At 35.6% G+C, this 23,141-nt stretch overlaps 1 protein-coding gene across 12 annotated transcripts in view; it reads left to right on the top strand.

Annotated features, from left to right (window-relative positions):
* LOC117421070 (uncharacterized) overlaps positions 1-23,141 on the top strand; it is a 137,452-nt gene that overhangs the window by 40,692 nt on the left and 73,619 nt on the right. For all 12 annotated transcript variants that reach the window (XR_009328908.1, XM_034922324.2, XM_059025463.1 and 9 more), the window contains exons 5-6: positions 2,002-2,160; positions 4,899-4,993. Coding sequence is in view for 11 of the 12 variants with exons in the window: in XM_034922324.2 (XP_034778215.2) it covers positions 2,002-2,160; positions 4,899-4,993 (254 nt within the window). In the remaining variant the exon portion in view is untranslated. The remainder of the gene's footprint in view (positions 1-2,001; positions 2,161-4,898; positions 4,994-23,141) is intronic.

Raw genomic sequence — 23,141 nt, forward strand, 5'->3', positions numbered from 1 at the left:
TTTCCTTGTCAGGGTATGAATACTTTTGAATTAGAATTTTTGGAGTTTTGCAAATACATTGATGAAATAAATAATTGTAGACATCCATTTCTTGTAACTTTTTTTCCCTCATCCACAAAAGCAAAACTTTTGCTAATAAAGATTTTTCCTATAATTTTTTTTGGAGAAATTTCTTGAAATCCATTGGGGTATGTAAACTTTTGACTACAACTGTAGTTCCCCTCCCACAATTTAAAGATAATAAAACAACACCCATTACATGAAAACAAAGCATTCAAAAACAATGTGTGTGCAAAATCCTCATATTGTCCGCATTTGAAAATGTTGGCCACCATGGTTTTGAAAGCTAGTGGTCAAATCGCCATCAGCATACAATGATTTGTCCCACCCTACCTAGGTATATTGCTGTTTGAGTTTTTCCTCTCCTTTTAAATGCACTGCTGATCAACAATATTTGTTATTAAAACAAAGCAAGGTTTGGTAATAGGTCATTTTGCACTGAAAGATGTATTTCCTTATTCTCCATCTTTTTGTTTCTCACCCTCACCAAACATGTATTTATCTGTATCTTTCTTCCCATCTACAGATACCTAATGCATCTTTGTATGTACATTTTAGTATATATTGCTGTGTCATCAATCCAGCACCTTCCATAATTTAAAATGTGTAAAAAAATAATGTGATATCTTGTAACAATTCTAAGTCGCCCTGGATAAGGGCGTCTGCTTAGAAATAAATAATAATAATAATAAATAAATCACTGATACACAGAAGTCGCTTCAAGTGTAATTTAAATTTGTATTTATTTATTGTTTCCGTTCTGAGAGTCTGTTTTGTTACGTGTTGTCTCTAAATCTGCCTAGCTTTGAGCTTATGTGGTGAATCCTAAGTGATTTAGAGAAAAATGATAATAGTATTTGAGCCAAAGATGCCAAACCACTAAGGCCTTGTACACACACAGCCTAAATGCGGTTGGGAGTTCTCCTTTTGTTCTTAATATGATTTAAATACATACATAGTTTGGTTACAAAAGGCAGCGACAACCGCACTAGTTAATCCTGTTTGGAACAAGTAGCGAGTTCGGTTATTAATTCAGTATGGTTAGTTGATGCGTAGCAACTGTGTGTGCGTATTAAAACTGCAGTAAAACAACTGCAGTAAGTGCTTGGTGGATTTCTGCGCACGTAATGATGTCATTGTTTATCAGACATTTCCGTGTGAAAACAATATGGGACAATTCGTGTCCCCAAACGTCACAGTGCGACCGCAACTCGTTTTTCCACCGATACCGAACGTGTGTTTTGCAACTCCAGGAAAGGTAAATGACAAAGATGCATCTATGACTCCTTAGACATGCATATATTTTTTATCCACTCATATAGAGACCACTCAAGTCATTCCCATCAGCCTTCTGGTCAGAAGATCGCCTAAATGTTTCGATCTACCGTCATGGTACTGCAGATCATCACCACTGTATTTATCAGTGCAGAAAAAACAAAACGGCATCTCCGCTGGTTTTGCAGAAAAGAGCACAGCTGTGCTTGACGAGCTCTCGATCGATTACGTACAGTACTTTCTTCCAAAAAACACAGCTTCCATGCTGCCGCCACACAAACCTAAATAAGCTACCATTTGAAGCAACTTACTCTTAAAAATGGGATAACCTGCTGGAGAATAAAAAATGCTGGTGGGTGATATATTAAATTACATCTGTTTAAATCAACATTAAAGCAGGGAGTTGTTCAAGAAGTAAGAGTGAGTTAGTGGCACATTGAGCTTATTCACTAGCTTTGAATTCCTTTCCTCTTGTCCTGGCTTTAAATAAATCTCAGGTCACAAGTTAAATAAGTTTTGTGGTCTCCATATAGCCACAAATCTACATAATAAAACCACCCTGCAATTTGACACGATTGGCAGCATCTGCTTGAGGCCTACAACTGAATAGGACTGATCGAGGTACACTTGCAAAGATTTGAGTAACCAGTATTTGTTTTTTTTTAGGAGCCATACTTTTTGAATCTATTAGTGCACCTTCCAAAGATCGCAAGTTGACCAACGACCAAGAAGAATTGCTCTGTTTTATGGAGAAGAAGTTTGGGGAGCTTCCTCTGAGGGAGGATGTCATCACAGTTTTAAAGTCAGCCAGGCCAAAATTTCAAGGTAATAATCCACAGTCAATTATAAACCAACCAAAACACTATCCCAAGATTTTTACTCCAAATTGTCAATTTTTTTATGAAATAATAAATACACCTAATAAAGAGACAAACCAAATTAAACAACTCAGATTTCCGTGCTGTATTTAATGTATTAATGAATTAATTTATTTGTGTTTATCCACACAAATGAAGAAGACAACCAGACCAACACAGAAATTAGTTTTTTCAGGTAGTTTTGTCAGCAGACAAATACTGCCCCAACATTTTGCTGAGTCTCATGCTTGTCACTGGTTAATTAGTCTTTCACTTTGTTTCAGCAGAACAGTTAATCTCATATTTTATCTGACTTTCAATTACTTGGTTCAAGGGTTTCTGTTTTACCAATGTAAACATGAGTATACTAAGCTGTTCCATTACCAGTGAAAATTAACCTTTCACTGCTGCATTGCTTTAAACTCAGGACATATCAATGTTACAGACCACATTCTTTGACATAGTGTCATATTTCAGTTTTACTTCATATTTAGAAACCATTTTATTTAATATGACGTACCTCTTAGATTATATCCGGTGTGTATTGATACACTAAAGTCATAATACAATATATATATCACGATATGGAGGTTGCAATACAATATGTGATACATGGGATGGTCCTGGTAGTCCTGATGCATAATAAGATCAAATGATAATTGAATGACAGACTGTTTTAAAAGACAAAAATGAAATAGGGCAGGGAGAGTATGTATTCATACCAACTGTAATGGTGTTCTTCTGGTCTTGTATTACAATACAAATAATACACACCTCTATTACGATACATTATACAATGGCAAGAAAAATTCCTAAGCTCTGATTGGTCAGCCTTGCACTAGACCCTTGATGTTATCCCAGCATCGGATCTAGAACCGGCAACCTCCTCACTGAAAATCTAGACAGATTTATCAATCCACTACAACTGTCAATAACACAGAATAAATTACATAATTCCTGAAGTGAATTTTACCCTAAACAACATGACAATTGTGGCAGCCTTGTTTGGCAAAGAGCCTTCAAACACAGAGCAGCCAGGAGACCAGGCAGCAACTCTCAATGAGAGAAAAAACATAAAAAAGACACCTGGAGATCGACTGAGAGACTAGACAAGATAGAGTCTGACAGTATTGAAGCATCCACGAAACGACAAACCAACTGGGCAGTAGGTTTTTTTATGACTAGGTGAGTGAGAGTAGCACAAATATAGACTTGTAAACTGTCACAATAGAACACCTTAACACAGTTCTACAACAATTTTATGCCTCTGTCAGAAATAACTCCGGAGAGCCGTATGGCATTACAAGGGGTTCAGAGCGGGCTTAAACGAACCACCTTAACATTAATATACTGTCAAATGCAGAGTTCAACTCTGCTAACAAAGTGTTCACGGCATACATAAAAACTTGAAGTGCTAAAAACACACTTTTATAAAATGGCTTATCTTAGTGTGTTTTGATGTAACTTTTAAAGTGCTGCTTTTGTATTATTATTATGGGTATACTGTGATTTAAATCTGTTATTTAAATGGTCCGATTTGTGGCAGTTGTAACATCACTTCTCAGGTGTGATGTTATCCCAGCACAACACACGCCCTGTTGTGCATTATTCCTTTAATATATGATGTAAAGAAAGTATCACTATTCATCGATACACGTTTAAGCATTACAATCATAGTGGGGATGCTTTATTTTTGTTAAAAAAAAAATAATAAAAAAAAAAAATTAAGAAATTCCTATTTCTACGTAAAACCATTGATTTGTGGAGCCTATGAATTTAATGAATTATATGTAGCACTTCTTATTTTTGGTTTTAACTGATAAAACACTGACTGATACAAAAAAATAATAGTCAGTGCATATCCAATAAACACCGGAAAAACACTGGAAATGGTTACTTAATTCGTTGACTTGACCCCTTTCCCCTTGAAAAATAAAAAAATAAAATACAGTAACCTACAAAGAAAGTTGGGCATTGTCCCGCCTTCCTGACTTGTATCTTGCATTGATTTGTTCTGAATACTTTAAACCCACCCAACTGCTGTGGCAGCAGATTCCTACATATGTATTGGAGGATTGTAACATGAGTGCAAGATTTAAACCAATATTACAATTACTAGGTGCAGGATTGTTTGCTAGTAAGATTTAAAGCTATATTACAGTTCCATAGGGAGTATTTACACACTTAAAACAGAATTGTAATTTGTGGTGAAATGTAAAAAATTATTAAACACACAGAAACCCCAGAAGAATATGTCTGTGACAGTAAGGATTTAGTTGTGGAAGACAGCAAAGGAAAGAAGGTACAATTGAAGTGTGCAAGTACTGTCGTGTTAATACATATTGTGACGGAAGAAAAAAAACGCCCACGAATGTTGGAAAGTAACCGAAAACAATCATTTTCATACAGTATATAAATAGCAAAAGCCACAAAAAAAACAATTTACATAATACTGGAAAATAGCTAAAAATAAGCACAGAAAAATGTTTAAAAAATGAAAAACAGAAGCCCTAATTATATGCTATTGATTTGACAATGTGGACATTTGTTTTGGATGGCGGTTCTGTTTTACAAGTAAACCACAGCTGTGGAGACTCTCAAGTGCAGTACTTTAGTATTACAGGCACATTTGGTAAGATATACACTCTTAATGCTCCTTTGACCTCTAACAAATGTTCTGAAATATTTTATTTATTTTAAATACAGGAGCAAACATTGAAGAGTTGCTGCTAAAGGAAGTGAAAGAGCTGTCAGATGGAGATATTAAAGTTGCAATTAGCACTGTGCACATGAACCTTGAGGTAAGTGAATCACAACCACAGTTACTGATAGACGCAAAACATGGGGTGGTCCATTCAAGGTATGTGATTGGCACTGCCACCTCACTAATTCATTACAGATATTCTGGTTATAAGTAGACTTATTTGCATAATAATCCATACTTATATATATATTTTTTGTTGAGGAGTGATTCATCACAGTGTTTTAAAACATCACTTATGAAAAATTTGCAGCTGTCTTTCCTTAGCATTGTTATCCCTCAATAGGGATTTGCTTACTTGGAAGCCAGTCTTAATGGTGGCTTGGAACAATTTTTCAGTATAATGTTTTGTAGGAACATATATATATGTTTTGCTGTTTTAATATTTAGTTTTGAAAAGTAATGAAGCAATACTTTTTATTTTTAAGTCATTATGAGTAGTTATGTAAAGGTTGTCTAGTTTTTCTATTTCAATGCTGAAATATTCATCACAGACATATTCATATAGAGTAAACCTTGTGGACTGGTGATCTTCGTAGTCTTAATTTAATCACCTGTTGTTTTGAAAGATGTGCCATATATAGGTTGTATTTTTCTGCAGTCTGTACATTTTAATGCCACATGACCACAGACTCCTTTCATACAGAATGCCTTTCTTTTGCTTCAAGTGTATCACAGGATTCACTCACGTTCGTTGCTCCTATAAATATGGACCCAGGACAGAAATGGATTTTTCAAAGCTAAATAAACACCTAGCTCCCTTTTGAGCACTAACTAAACATAAACAGGAACCTAATTCACACAGGACAGCTAAGCTGTTTACCTGTTTAAAAAAAAAAAAAAAACTCACAGGTTTACACAAAACACAATTGACAAAAAGGCTTTACACAGTACAGGCTTCTTCACACACAGCAGCCCAAAACAGACTGGCTGCACGCTTTATAAACCCTGCACCTGGCACTAATTTACAATCATTACCAGGTGCAGGTGATAATTAACAATTAAACAATAATCAAAAACAATTATCAAATTAGGGCTTTTCAGCCGGTGTCTGGGAGGTGTAGTCCTGTTCTCTCTCTCCCCCAGGACTATACTTTCTCACAATATATATATATATATATATATATATATATATATATATATATATATATATATATATATATATAAATCATTTTGCTGCTGTCTTTCAGGATAATGTCCAGGTGGTGGGTAGTAGCTAATAATAATTCCAAGGAAAACAGTACTTAGAATGAAACATGCTGGGACGTGGCTTTATTTGAAAACAAAAGAAAAGCCTAAACTAAACAGTTAAATCGTCCCTCTAAACAGGGACTGGCTACTCCTGTTTACCCCAATTTACACTCGCAGGTAACTTATTTAGTTTTCCTTACTTTAGTTTATTTCTGCACAAGCAACTCCTCTTCACATTCCACCCCTTCCTTTTCAACCTTACCCCCCTTTTAACTCCCAGACAATTACACAATTAAACAATTAACCTATATTGGAGAGAATCCTGACATCAGTATCATCCTCAGGGTCTTAATGCCTCCATATACCATTTCCGATATAATAACATACCTTTTCCAACCCAACATAACATTGATTCTTTTTAAACCCAAGTTTGTGGTTGAACCTTTCTTAATCAACCTGTGATAACCATTTTACGTTCCTTTGTTAACTCTCTGATTTTACTTTACCTTTTACCTTATCGCCACACTTTGTTTACCATCGAGTTGGTTTATGTTGTCTTTTCACACTTTATTATTTTTGTTTGTTTTATCTTAAACACTTCCTCAAAGATTTATTCAAGCCTTTACCCAGATGGAGTGTGCATTCTTTACACCCACGGCCCCACAGCTGCCCAAGTTTGATCTGGAATGTACACTCCCTCACAATATATGTTCTAAACGTATTAGCCTTTTTTTTTTTTTCAAATAGTCTTGTCCACTTCAATAACACATTTTTCAATAAGACTAACAATATAAGACCCAGAATAACAACAACACATTTTTATGATGCAAATCATTTATGATCCAAAAGTACATTTAGAAATCATCAAAAGGCATATCCCATAGTTTTCTACAAGGCTAAATCTCCACTTAGACTGAAAGTAAATATGGTCACAAATTAAAATCAAGCACAGTAAATGTGCAACATTGACAATGGATAATTGCAAAGCATTAAAGCTTTTGACAAAGTCCCACATAAAAGACTCTCAAACTGAACACAGTAGGGATTCAAGAAAATGCATGCACATGGATTAGGGAGTGGTTAACATGTAGAAAACAGAAAGTATTGATTAGAGGAGAAACCTCAAAATGGAGCGAGGTAACCAGAGGTGTACCACAGGGATCAGAATTAGGTCCTCTGCTATTCCTAATCTACATTAATGATTTAGATTCTGGTATAGTAAGCAAACTTGCATACGACACAAAAATAGGAGGAGTGGCAAACACTGTTGCAGCAGCAAAGGTCATTCAAAATGATCTAGACAGCATTCAGAACTGGGCAGACACATGGCAAATGACATTTAATAGAGAAAAGTGTAAAGTTTTGCATGCAGGCAATAAATATGTGCATTATAAATATCATATGGGAGATAATGAAATTGAAGAAGGGAACTGTGAAAAAGACAAAGGAGTTTATGTTGACTCAGAAATGTCTTCATCTAGACAATGTGGGGAAGCTATAAAAAAAGGCCAACAAGATGCTCGGCTATATTGTGAAGAGTGTTGAATTTAAATCAAGGGAAGTAATGTTGAAACTTTACAATGCATTAGTAATACCTCACCTAGAATATTGTGTTCAGTTCTGGTCACCTCGTTACAAAAAGGATATTACTGCAAAGAAGAGCAACCAGAATTATCCCGGGTTTAAAAGGCATGTCATATGCAGACAGGCTAAAAGAACTTAATCTATTTAGTCTTGAACAAAGAAGACTATGCGGCGATCTGATTCAAACATCCAAAATCCTAAAAGGTATAGACAATGTCGACCCAGGGGACTTTTTTGACCTGAAAAAAGAAACAAGGACCAGGGGTCACAAATGGAGATTAGATAAAGGGGCATTCAGAACAGAAAATAGGAGGCACTTTTTTACACAGAGAATTGTGAGGGTCTGGAACCAACTCCCCAGTAATATATATATGTACAGTATATATAATCAAAACATCCTTTTTCCAGTGGCGACAACTAAACAAAATGTACTGAAATTCTTAAACAGTAGACTTGATTCTAGGCCATTTGACATGGAATTGCCCATGTTCATGTTAATACATAACTTAAATAAGAGCCAAACTTAACTGCAGTAAACTAAACTTGATTTGATTTTTTTTTTGTTGAATCAGCATTTTTAATAATTAATACAAAGTAGGTTCTTGTCAGCTTAAAGTTAATACCCAAGTGCATGGCTCAGAACACTTACTTTAATTAAACAACAGCATTGTAAGATTTTAGACTGACTCCTGGCACTTCAAAATTGCTTGCTATTGTTCTGAAACCAGTGAGGACAGTATAATCCTTAGTTTAATTTTGTAGTTTCAAAGTATTGAAAGAGGAACATGGAAAAGATGAGGAGCCATAATACCCCTTAATTTCCCCATTCCCCTTTGGCTTATTTTATACTCACAGCAAACTTTTTCACTGTGAATGATTTTTTTTTTAATTCATCCACATCCACTAGTTACATTATTTTGTTTTATGTAGGTTTTTAACAGTAACATTTTAATCTAGTACTCACATTTCAAAACAGGATAGTTTGTGTTTAAGACTAGTGGTTCCATCTAGTGGTTGAAAGAGATATTGATAAAGTATAGAAGAATGGTTTTGTATGCATTACAATTACAGCAAAGTAGTGTCCATCTATCATGTAACCCTTCCTAAATGACTATGCACAGTTGTATATATGTCCATTTAAGACAGTTATGTTGTTGTTTTTTTTTTTAATGTACATTTAATGTGCTTGATTTTAATTTGTGACCATATTTAGTTTCAGTCTAAGTGGAGATTTTGCGTTGTAGAAAACTATGGGATATGCCTTTTGATGATTTCTAAATGTACTTTTGGATCATAAATGATTTGCATCATAAAAATGTGTTGTTGTTATTCTGGGTCTTGTATTAGTCTTATTGAAAAATGTGTTATTGAAGTGAACAAGAATATTTGAAAAAAAAGGCTAATACGTTTAGAACATGGGGATCTAGTTTTTGAAAATGTGAATATAGTAATCCTTTGTTGGAGCACATGAGAAATGATGAAAATCAGTGTAATTGCAATAGGTATTATTAGAACATATTTGTATCATTTGTATCTGTATTATTGTAAGCATACGTGTTACGGAGTGATATGTTAAGTTCTTGATAATTGTTCAACATAAATAGAAAGACCCTCAAGAGTCAGTGGTTTAAAGCAGCTCCATGAAAAAGCTTATAGTAAATAAATTCATTTTGTGTGGTCCTGTGGCTGCATTTTTATACAAAAATAGTTTACAACTTATAATGTTTTTTTACAAAGATATTTTGCCTGATGCCTGTTGTGAGATATTAGGATATGTGTAAAATAAATGATGTATGTAGCTGTAGGGATGCGACTTCCCTAGACTACCTTATGTCCAAGGAACATTAAACATGGGGTTCTCGTTTAGTGAATGAATAACCATTCATTTCAATGGCTGCATAGTCTGGACTTTTGTGCATCTTTTACAAAGCTAAGGAGAGAGGCCATTAGAGATTTAATATAAAATGAATCGCCAAGGGGTCTTCCTGCAGTCCCAGCCTTACTACCACATGGTGTGTTACTAATGTGCTTAAATGGGCCTAAATGAATTTGTTATATGCATGTCATTTGCAGTATGTATATATTTATATATTATATTTTAATTGTGTTTGAAAATAACAAGTCATAAATGCATCATTTTATGTTTGCAGAAGATGTATTTTAAACTAAATAAATTAGTTTCAATTAACTTATAATGGGGTGGTGAGGACAAATGTATTGTTTTGTATTTAAATTTGAATACATCGCAAGCCTAAAGGAAGCCTTTATATATTTCAAAGCACATGTAGACTGATTTGCAGGCATTGTAGGCATTGCATTTTAGAGCTATATACTATTAAACTTTAAATAATGAGAAAGAACATATAACTGAATCCAAAAAGAAAAAGCCTGTAAGCTGTAATTCCCTGTCGACTTTTTAGTTTGTTGATTTCTCCATGTTAATTAAGCATCCCTTGAGTATGCAGAATTCTTCTGTTTGCTTGTCCTCTGCTGCAGCTCAATACATTGCTTCCATCTCAGGAACTATTTGTTTCACTAACTCAGATCTTTATAAGCATAAAATACAGTACACCCTTGGAGAGTTGGCTGGCTTTGACCATGGCCTCTGATACAAAATAGGTTCCTCGCAGGTTTTGTTGGTAATATTTGTAGCAGAACTGGATAAAAAAATGTCTGACTGTGGTCTATTTGCTTTTCTTTTTCCTCTACAGTACATTTATATTTAATCCTGCAAACTCAACTGTGAAGATTGATTGGATTTTGTTTAAATTATAGTATATCATTGCACTTCACAATGTGTATATTCTTGCTGACAGGGATATACTATCTGTCTGTGTGTTACTTCGAAATATCAAATCTGGAACGGGGCAGATAATATTATTATTGAGGGTATTATACATTTGGAAAATGTTACTTTTTTTACTATTATCTGATTGGCTAACCAATTTAAGGTTATATCTGCTTCTCTGAATTGAATTGAACAGAATTGGATATCTGTTACAAAAACAATTTTTTTCAAATATTCATGAAATGATTTATTAATAAAAACATAAAGAATTAGAAGCTTTAACTTAACATTTGTAAAATGCTTTATGTTTCTATTTGGGGACTTTTTAAAAAATACTAAAGCGTGTGCTTTGAAAAATAATGAACAAAGCATGTCATGCAGTGTATAAACTGTTTCATTTACCCAATGTCATATTACTGATTGGAGAGAACTCAAACCTAAAATGTGCAGATATGTAAATTACTGTGTAAAAATCATTTTACATTCAATCTAACCTAACCTACCTGACCTTTTGTTCTTTATATATTTGCCTTTTAAAAGTATATGATTCCTGATTTGTCATAGTAATGTTATAAATTGTGCAATTTTACAAAGTAACCATTTTCTTACTATAATATGTGAGTTGAAGTATAATTTTATTCAGAAGTCAGTATGATTTTATACTGAAATCAAGTTTATTAAACAAAGAGACATTTTTTCACTTAAGTCATTGAATCAGTTATTTGCCATATGGAAGACTCAGCCTTACACTCCCTCGCTGCATGCTTAATTAAGAGCATACAAGTTTTAAGCAAAAGTATTTCAACTCCGTTTGATTAATTAAACCAAACAGCACATTCTTTTAGTGACAGTACTGTACACATTGTGTGGGGATCCTGGGCTTCTAAATGTTCTAAAAAAAAAAAAAAATAGAACTGTCCACTTGTTTCTAAGCAAAAAGACTTCGCATCCTGAGATTCCAAAATTGTCCAAGCATACTTTGATTGAAAATCTAAAAGTGTTAATATTGGTGCAAGGGGCGCAACTGCACCCAGGCCCAGCCTTTGGGGTGGCCCAGCCCCGAGTCAATAATTAGTTTTTACCTTTCTAAGCATAATTTAATGACTAGACATAAAAAACAGAGGTGCCATCTAATCTACTGCGATTAGAAAAATAAACAGTCGCAAATCACAGCTGATAGATTGTTTATCTGGAGGCGGGATGCAGCAAACGCTCTGGCAATAGGTCAGATCTACTTTTGTACTGTTTGTGCCTGAAATACACACAAGAAAAATGTACAACTTTAACTACTGTGTGACAGACAATGTAGTCACAACCTATTATGGAATATTACAGTTTTACATATAATTAAATGATATAGCAGCATGGCAAATCGTTATACTTTTGTTAGATTTAGCTGTGATATGGACAGTATGTGATTGGAACAGGAAAGTGAAAGTCATTTTTGTATTTATTTACCTTCAGTAGGTTAGTTATATATATTTTAACTTATATTTAGGGCTTGAAGTTTTCAGTTTAAAGTGATAATAACCGTAAAAACACCCCCCGAAGACCTATTTAGAATTTTTTTTTTTTTTTTTTTAAACCGATAAACCTGGGTTTTGGCAATATATTTTTAATAAAGTCAATCATTCACTACTCTTTCTACATAAAGAAAACATCTTTCAGAAGACGGGCAGTGTGCAAAAACATTGCTATTGACCAATCAGCAATTTTTGTGGACCTATGTATAATAGAATACACTTGTTTGAGTGGGTGGGCTAAAAAAAACAACAACTCGTAGCTGATTGATTAACATAGTTTGACCTGTTGTCAGAGCAATAATAATTAGTTCTGGGACGAACACAGGATTTTCATGTTCGGATATTCGCTCATAATTAAAATATTAGTGTGAATATTCGTTCATTTTTCAAAAAATAATAAAAGCCATTATATTGCTCTGAACGCAGGCGGAGACAGCAGGGGCATCGGGCATGGTCGTGGCCCTGTGTGTGTGCCCACCTTTATTTTACAGCAAGACCTTACAATATAACACGTTAAAATAGAAAAATATCCCAGGAGTAGAGAATTAAGTTGTGTAGGACTTACTTTACCCCAGTGAATTAACTACAAAACAAAGAATGCCAAATAGCTGTTCAAGTTAAACGTTGTTTTGTTTATTCCCGAAATAAATAGTACATAAAGTTGACACCACATTTTATTTATTTCTTTTTTTTCATTACTTGCCATTGCCGTTTCTTCACAGTAAACAGTGGTCATAGACACACGTTTTCATAAGGTAATAACATGAGGTTTAGTTGTGCCTTTTGTAGCTGAACAAGCAAATGAAAACTGAAATTTAACTTTAAACACTTCAAATAAATACCACCGTGGAAATGGCGTTGTAAAGGAGAAAAAACTCACTGTTTTGGTTCTCCTTTATTACATTCCACATAACAGAAAGTCACAACGAAAAATATATAATTAATATATACAATCTCTATATAAAAAATCACTATACAACATTTTCAGGAAGTTGAGTACTGTTTAAGCGAAGCATTTCAGAATGATGTTCTGTCCCATGAGATTATGACTCGCTCTAAAGCAACACAATGCATTTTTGTCCCAGATGGCTTTCCATAGAGATCACTATGCGTGCATGCGCATAACCTGGTTTGTTTACTTTTTACTGTCTAAAACTTTTAAATAGAGACTCAGGAGTTGCTGTGTTGAAAAAATTAAGAGGGACGTTTCTTGTATTACTTTACATATCTGTATAAACCATTTGTTTGTAGTTTTATAATGAGCCACTAGGTGGCAAACGTCATTTCTGTTCCTTCTCATTTGTTGCACTCTTTTATAACCACATTGTCGTTGACTGCGTGGCTGTATGATGGAGGTTAAGCTTGGCGGATTCCACTAGCACAAGCAACAAAGTCGTCATGCCGGTTTTCTTAAAACACGGATTTGACACAGCTCTCATTGATAAATCTGTGAAAAATAAATGCCATTGGCAGTCGTGCGAAGAAAGAGATTCTTTAAATAGGCCGTATGGACAGTGGGTACATAAAATTGACGTTCCTGGGCAGTGTTTTTATATTGTTTGTAACCGCTGTCTGGATTCTGGCAGCAATGGCAAAAAGGCCCTTCGTAATTACCATACGAAAGATGAACGGCATTTCAAATTATTCTCAACACAGCTAAATAACCAAAACCTTACACGTCCCGAGCCGACTACAGGGAGGATAGGCACAACAGATCGAGTAGTAGACCTCAAGTTACTAACGTGTGCGTATGTTAGTGAACACTGTTTGCCATTTGCCATTATTTTGGATCTAATTGATTTCTGCAAGCGAGTTGCAGAGGACAAAGAAGCACTCGGTAAACTGCACATGTCAAGGAAGTATGGGACATACACAAACAAACATGGGCTGGCAAAGGAGTTAAAAACTGAATTGTGCAGCGCTTCACAGAAGACATATTTCTCAAATGTTTTACAATTTTTAACATTCATGAGAAGTCACAAGATGTATTGTACCCAGACTTAGCTATAAGCTAATTTACATTGGGAGTCCCTACGCTCATAAGAAACCAACAAAAATAATATACAGCCAACACATACAAACAGCACATTACAATAAATACAAGATTAATAGATTAGTTCATGTAAAAACCAAAATCCCATATACTGTATTATAATTATAACTATAGCAGCTACCAAATACCAATACTGTTGTCAGCCTAATAGAACTAAAATTCATTCCCTTAATAAATACCCACCCAACCCTTATGATATATTAAAATCGTTATCTTAGAGATATTAAAACGAATCATTTTCATTACAATGCATAATATATTACAAAGCTATAAACATTACCATTGTATTAAAAATAAGAAATACATATTTACAGTTCATGATCACAGACTTGTTTTTGTTTTAACCAAATCTTTAATTTAGTTGTAAAGCTGTTATAGTTATAAGAACCTTTTATATCCTCCGGCAGTAAATTCCAAAACATGGTGCCCTTAATTGAGAGGACGGTCTGAAAACAGTATGTCATCTTGGAATTATGCAATCACCTCTTAGAGTTGCTCAAGTAATTGTATCATTACCATCTGAGCAGAGTTTTATAAACTCCTTTAATGATGGGGGATCTAAATCCTGCAAAGACTTAAAAAACAAACATACATATGAGTAATTTATGTAATTGTCAAAACTTAACATGTTATATTTCTTGAGTATATAACAGTGATGATATGTGGTCGGCTTTTTATCTAGAATTTTTAGACTTTGTTTGTACAAATAATTCAGGTGCTTAATTGCGGTCGTCCCAGCTTGTGACCAGACAGACAAATGAGATAAAATCACAGAATGTAAATACAACTTCGCAGCAATAACAGATAAGTTGTGTCTAATAAACCTAAAGCAAAGTCCAAAATGCCAAGGATAACAACAGTTATGGACTGGATTAAGACTGGCAAATAACATAAGAAAGGTTACAAATGAAAGGAGGCCATTCGGCCCATCTTGCTCATTTGGCTGTTTCTTGAAAGATCACAAGTGACAGCTTCAATAACATGGCTGGGCAGTTTGTTCCAGATACCCAGGACACTCTGTGTAAAGAAGTGCCTTCTATTTCCGGTCCTAAATGTATGGCCTCTGACTTTTTAGTTTTGGTTTGAAGGTAGCAGGAGCAGAATGCTCTTGCGTATAGCATGTTTTCTGTTTAGAGAAATTTTAGCTTGCACTTTTTTTGTAAAATTAAGTTGTTTGCAGTTGTGCATAGTAGTGTGTGTTTGTTTCTGTAGGTTGTATATGCATATTTGTTTTGTATTTGTAGTGTATATGTGCAACTGTTAAAATATAAGCTGCTAAAAAAAAATCAGTCTCGCTACGCTCGGCTGGTTACATTTTCAGTTTGGGTTTTGCTGTACTCCCACCCCTGTATGTATATGTATATATATATATACAGTATATATATATATATATATATATATATATATATATATATATATATACACACACAGGGGTGGGAGTACATATATTTTCATCTCACATATCACACTGAGCTCTTTTTCATTTGCCATTTTTTTTTACTTTCGCACAAATTCTGGTGAGACGGTAAATAAGTGCAAGGTATTTTTGTCATTTGTAGCGAATGCAAGCATCTGGTTTTTGTATCTGAGTATTCAAAAAATATTCGCTACAATATTCGGATATTTGTCCCAGCACTAATAATAATACAAAATAAATCGAGCAAAACACCTGATTTTTGTCTCCAGTTAGAAGGGCCTGGGTATGCCCTGGCTGCTGTATTTTTTTTTAATGAGAAGCACTTTGGCTTTTATTATAAAAATAAAATAAGACATTTTTATTTTTAGGCCACCAGTAAGTGTTGGTGGCCGCACACTGATGCCACCAAAAAAATTGTTTGAGAACCGCTGCTCTAGAACAGGTATGAAAGATAACTATTTATTATTATTTGTTTATTCAGCAGACACCTTTATCCAAGGCAACTTACAGAGACTAGGGTGTGTGAACTATGCATCAGCTGAGTCACTTGCAACAACTTCTCAGCCAAAAGATGGAGCACAAGGAGGTTAAGTGACTTGCTCAGGGTCACATAGTGAGTCAGTGAGTGAGCTGGGATTTGAACTGGGGACCTCCTGGTTAGAAGCCCTTTTCTTTAACCACTGGGCCACACAGCCTCTGATTCTGTGGATATGGGATATGTTTTGTGAGGATACTTCAGTAAATATTGTTGCAAGTGTCCATACTACGTATAATTTACTGTAGTAAAGGTTACAGTAAACAATGAAGTAAAGAGTCAATTATAATTCATAAATAGTGGGTTTTTTTAAATATTTTTTTTATCAATTCCAGTAAGCTATAGTGTATAACCTTTGCTTGTTGCCCTCTAATATTTTTTTGCCATGAGTAATTTTGATTTGTTTGGCATATGTATTTTATATTATGTTTATTTATATAAGTTACTGTGTTCAGTACATTGTCATACATTATTAATAAACGTATAACCTATATTTTATACATTTATTCCAGGGTTGTCCAATAGATTGCTCTTCAGCAGTACAGTATATAGTTCTCTGGGTTGCAAAATATTTCTGTTTTGATTTTGGCAAGAAGTATCCCATTCAAGACTCCTAATGGCTTTGGAAGGGACAAGAGCAATAAGCAGTACAACTGACATGTCTAATGAGCACAAACATACTGAAACTGTGTTTTAGCATGGTTTGGTTGAACCTTAGATGTTTAGTTTTAGTAATCTGAACTTCAGAATTCCCTGGTCATCTGTATGGACATTTGAACAGCTCAAACAGATTTTTGCCTTGGAAGCCCAGGATATGCCATTCTCTCTTTTCATGAAAATCGTGAATTTGAACAAAAGTCTGTGAAATCTTGGAAATGGATGTAAAAACACATTTGGTTAGGCACTTAAATTCAGTATGTCATTAACTGAAAATACAAATCTACATGTAGCTATGTAGATCAGTGAATGAGATTTGTATTTTGTAGCTGAGCGAGCATGTAAATGAACACAGATCGATGTTACTGTAAACTCTCGGTTGAGATTTTCACATACATACAGCGCTTGTTCATTTATTTTTTTAAACTACAAAGTGGGCTTACATCTTCAAAAAAATATTAATTATTTCTTGAAACTTTATTTCATACAATGTAGTATACCCAAGTAGTCTGTAAAAAATAAACACTTTCTCTAAAACTAAACATTGCTAAACAAAATACTTCAGACTGCTGTTGGTTTATCTGTTTTTTAGTCTTTTTTTCTGACCTTTGTGATGCCCCGCTTCTTGGACACAGTGCTTGCCTGTGTAATTTGATTTTTCAACTGTGTTTTTTTGTTTGTTTTTATTTTTAAAGGGGCAGTGCTCTGTAGGCTACTCAGAAACAACCATCTAAATGTCTCATTCTTATTGTTGAAGAAAAAATATATACCGTTTTCATTTTGAACACGTTAATGAAAACAATTATTTGACATGCTGATTTTGTGTGTGTGTGTGTGTGTGTGTGTGTGTGTGTGTGTGTGTGTGTGTGTATATATATATATATATATAATTATATAATTAGGGCTGTGTCCGAAGGTTCGAAGGCTCGTTCGCTAGCCAGGGATTCAAAGATTGTTTTAAACCTTTGAAGGTTCATCAGACGCCATGCACACACTGTATGGTTTTTTTGTTTAAAATCGCAGTAATCTCTAGCAGCACATTTGAGTCAGAAAAATAAAAGAAGGCTATAAGAATTTATTTTTTTTTAAACAATAAAGTAAAATATCCCCGTTCTTATTGGAATCAGTCGATTTGAATGGGACGCTATCAAGGAAAACCATCCCATAGGAATGGGCCAGTAGGTACTACTAGCCTCCCAACAGGTAGAGTAGGTCCGGATCAAGCACTTTAATGCAGTAGCCGTCGGATGCAGTAGCCACTAGTGCAGGGGTGGGCAATCCTGGTCCTGGAGGGCCGGTGTCCCTCCTGGCTTTTGTTCCAACTGTGCTCTAAATTACTTAATTAGACCAATAATTGGTAATAATCAGTACAATTAAGTAATTTAGAGCACAGTTGGAACAAAAGCCAGGAGGGACACCGGCCCTCCAGGACCAGGATTGCCCACCCCTGCACTAGAGGGTGCTAAACAAGCAGTGTTGAAATAATAGTAACAGTTTAATAGTAACACAGTTAGGTTTAGGGGTAGAGATTGGGTTTAGGGGTAGAGATTACATTAGTGGTAGACATTAGGTTTAGGGGTAGAGGGTAGATTTAGGGGTTAGGAGGCTAGTAGGTATCTACTGGCCCATTCCTGTGGGGTGATTTTCCTTGATAGCGTCCCATTCAAATCGACTGATTCCAATAAGATCGGGTGATATATTACTTTTGTTTAAAAAAAAAAAAAAAAAAATCGACTGATTCTAATCAGATTGGCTGAAAATATGTACCAAATAAAGGGTTTTGCAATAGAAAATAAGTGTCCTTGTCAAAAACTGAAACAGTTAAAAAAAATTTTTTAACAGATGCTAACAAAAGCCAATTCCATAATCCTAATCTAAAGACATCATTACTGCTAAAGAGTCTCTGAATTTCACAAATGTATGCTTATCAAGCATTGATTGATCATGTACTGTTACATGTTTGGATCCTTGTGAATAAAACACTGACATGTTTTTACATAACCAGCAGATACCTTTCAGCAGTGCAAGTGTATATTACAATGCATATATTGTGAAAACTACTATATCACTAAATAATGTTTATTTTAGTATACCTGGTCCATGTGGTTGCAAGATGTATGTTATTATTCTAGACCATGGTAAGACAATCTAAATATAATAAAATACAGGGAAATCATGCATGCATAGACTACGGTAGGCTACAGTATGTGCCCATGCTAGTTTAAGATTCTGTACTGTGACAATGAACAATAATGGAAATACTGTCATTTATTTGTTACAGTTAAATATTTATAGGAATATTTTTTTTTATAGTTCATAAAATATACACTTTGTCAATTCACTGTGTATTTATAATAACTTTTGGAAGCATTGATATTTATGTTAGATTTAGAACTTCAGCTGCTGCATCTAGCCTCCTCGTTAGTATGTATTACATGTGCGCAAATATATCTGTACTGGCCCTGAAGTGAAGCATTGGGTATTATTTGGGCATAGATGAGAATTTAACAAGTCTCGCTCCTGCGTGATAAAGTTCATTTAAATCTAATTTGGGGCAGAAACACTTAATCTACATATGGTTACTGCCACTTTTTCATGTGCAACTGTTCATTTGAATATGGCGACGCACACTTTTTCTTTAAGAAATACCTGTTAGGAAATAAATAATTTGCCTGATTGTGAGGTGGAAACTTGCCTAATGATTTTACTCTGCCTTTTTAAAGTTTCCTGCAAAATGCATTGTACTGTACCTATTTTTTTAAAATTTCATTTTTGACTTGTATAGCCCTAAAACAGGTAGAGTATCAATTAATAATTCTAACCTCACAAAGTCTTTCAGGATCTTAGAAAAAGCCCCAAGTATGGTACATTACCCTCTGCAAATTATGTTTTCCTTTCAGTGCTACTTGTGTTGACTTGGTATGCAAGGAAAAGTCATGAATATGAGGTATGTTAACAAACAGCATGTATCTGGTAGGAGGAGTTAGATTTATGCATTTTATAGTTGCTGATTTCCAGCTGCTTTTGTGAGGCCAAACTTTTGTGTTAGCAGAACACATTACTTTTACATTTAGTATAATGGAATAGTCTGGTAATAAATCAAGGATAACATAGAGCGCAGCCATTAAACATGCATGGCCACTATCCTAGAATAGCCGGACCCTATAGTTTTCTATGACTGTATTTTACTGAGTAGGATTGGTAGCTACCACTGTAGTCATGATGGGGCTTGGATACACATCTTTTGGGGGGATATGTGGAAGCAGGGGACTGAACACTGGTATAGAAATGTACTATTTAGAGGGGATATAAAGGACATATTGAGGTGTCTGTCTGTCCAGCAATACTAACTGCACATATGTCCCGTTACATTTTTGTATACAGCTATGGCCAAAAGTTTTGCATCCCCCTATAGAATTAACTAATTTTGCTTCATAAAGTCAAATGAAACCTGCTGAATAATGTTACGTTAACATATTCAATTACAATCTGCTTTTGTAGTTTTCCATATACTAACGAAAAACTGAGAAAAATTGAAAAATGTGACATTTCGAAATCTAACATGAAATACTGTACTACTATTATGGCTTCCGGTAGACTTTTGCTATATCATTTTTTAGTTTATTTGATTACATGATGTTAGATAAAAGATCTAAATTATGTTCATATATATATTTTTCAGTACATTCCAGCCCCACTGTAGAGTAGATTCCACGGATACATTGACCCACCCACCTCAGTGCGTTGAGTCTTAAAATAAAAAAATATATATATATTTTTTTCTCTATACTGTCTGTAGGCTGTGTTCCACACCGCTGTACACTACGCGTTGCCCCGGTTGTGTGACTGCACGCGATCCAGACTATACACCCGGCCCAGTACCCTCCCTGAACCAGTAGCTTCAGAGCGGCGCTTGGTTTCAGGCATGCTGCTGCAGGTGTCAGGCTTCCAAGGGCAAGCCCTGGGCCGAAGCCTGGCATGCATCATCGTGGCACGCAGACAGCTTTGGCTGTCCCAGGCAAGGGTCCCAGATACATTCTGGCCAGCAGTGGAGGAGATCCTGCAGTGCTCCCACTGAGAACGGGAGGCATCCTGAGAGGTAGCCTCGATGCTCCCTTCCCATGCTCCAGTGCGGAAGAGGATGAGACGCTGGCGTCCGCCCGTGACACAAACTGTGACCCTGACGGTTCCGATCCCCACTGCGCCAGGTTGCGACCTGAAGCATCGCCTTCAGGCTTCCGCGGCAGCTAATAACCGGAGCCAACCGCAAGGATGGGGAAACGCCGGATGTAGGGCCCCAGTGCAGTAGCGCTCTGGGAGGCAGTTCCAACGCCCAAGTCACGGCTGCAAAAGACTCGGACTCGACCTGGTGTGACTCGGACTCAAACATTCGGGCTCCGTGACTCGGAGATATTAACGACGAGTCCTTTTTTATTTTCTATTACACAAATAGTATTACAGTTACTAGGAAACCTGTGCACAATAAATACCCACGCAACAAACCATTATCCAATTACTGGTTAGCCCTGTTGTCTTTGCAGCCAATCATAGTAAGAATAAGAAACTGGAAGTGAGTTAGGTTGCAGCGTAAACAGTGCAGTGTTGAGTAGTGGTTAGGGCTCTGGACTCTTGACCGGAGGGTCGTGGGTTCAATCCCAGCTGGGGGACACTGCTGCTGTACCCATGAGCAAGGTACTTTACCTAGATTGCTCCAGTAAAAACCCAACTGTATAAATGGGTAATTGTATGTAAAAATAATGTGTAAAAAATAATGTAATTGTATTTAAAAATAATGTGATACCTTGTAACAATTGTAGGTCGTCCTGGATAAGGGTGTCTGCTAAATTTTAGATTTTCCTGAACTCCCTGAATTATTATTATTATTATTATTTATTTATTCATTAGCAGACACCCTTATCCAGGGCGAGTTACAATTGTTACAAAATATCACATTATACATTATTTCACATTATACAGATATCACATTATTTTACATACAATTACCCATTTATACAGTTGGGTTTTTACTGGAGCAATCTAGGTAAAGTACCTTGCTCAAGGGTACAACAGCAGTGTCCCCCACTGGGGATTGAACCCACAACCCTCCGGTCAAGAGTCCGGAGCCCTAACCACTACTCCACACTGCTGCCCTTGCACTGAAAACAATAGAACGTTGGTCATCTTAATAATTTTGAGTTTACTAAAAACAAAAATGAATGAAAAAAGAATAATCATATAATTTATAATCATACTTTTAGAGCTTCTTAATTCATATCAGAAAGTCTCTGTGTAATTTAATATTCTGTGCTTTGCTTCTAATCTCCACGCGTTCCCAGCACACACCATCACTGTTTGCAAGCAACGTCAATTAATTCACCTGGCAAATTCAGTTCAGTGTATATATATATATATATATATATATATATATATATATATATATATATATATATATATACAGTGGCTCTCAAAAGTATTCACCCCTCTTGGACTTTTCCACATTTTATTGTGTTACAACATGGAATCAAAATGGATTTAATTAGGAGTTTTTGCCACTGATCAACACAAAAGTCCATAATGTCAAAGTGAAAACTAAAATCTACAAATTGTTCTAAATTAATTACAAATATAAAACAGAAAATAATTGATTGCATAAGTATTCACCCCCTTTGCTAGAACAGGCCATCCTCAAAAACTGAGTATCCAGGTGAGAAGGGCACTAGTTAAGGAGGCCACCAGGAGGCTTATGGCAACTAAAGGAGTTACAGTCTTCCACGGCTGAGCTGGGAGACACTGTGCATACGGTAACAATAGCCTGGGTGCTTCACAAAACTGGCCTTTATGGGAGAGTGGCAAAAAGAAAGCCATTGTTGAAAAAAACTCACATCAAATCTCGGCAAGAGTTTGCCAGGAGGCATGTGGGAGACTATGAGACCAAGTGGAAGAAGATTCTATGGTCTGATGAGACCAAATTTGAGCTTTTTGGCCTCAATGCTAAGCGCTATGTTTGGCGCAAGCCTAACACCACACATCCTGAGAACACCATCCCTACCATGAAGTATGGTGGTGGCAGCATCATGCTATGGGGATGCTTCTCTGCGTCAGGGCCTGGAAAACTCGTGAAGATAGAGGGCAAAATGGATGCAACAAAGTACAGAGAAATCCTGGAGGAAAACCTGCTGAAGTCTGTAAGAGACCTGGGACTTGGGAGAAGATTCATCTTCCAGCAGGACAATGACCCCAAACATACAGCCAAAGCCACACTGGAGTAGCTTAAAAAGAAAAAGGTCAATGTCCTGGAGTGGCCCAGTCAAAGCCCGGACCTCAATCCAATTGAGAATATGTGGAAAGAGTTGAAAATTTCTGTTCACCAAAGGTCCCCATCCAACTTGACGGAGGTTGAGCAATTTTGCAAAGAAGAATGGGCAAAAATTGCAGTGTCC

Source organism: Acipenser ruthenus, chromosome 1, assembly GCF_902713425.1.
Source record: "Acipenser ruthenus chromosome 1, fAciRut3.2 maternal haplotype, whole genome shotgun sequence".
NCBI lineage: Eukaryota > Metazoa > Chordata > Actinopteri > Acipenseriformes > Acipenseridae > Acipenser > Acipenser ruthenus.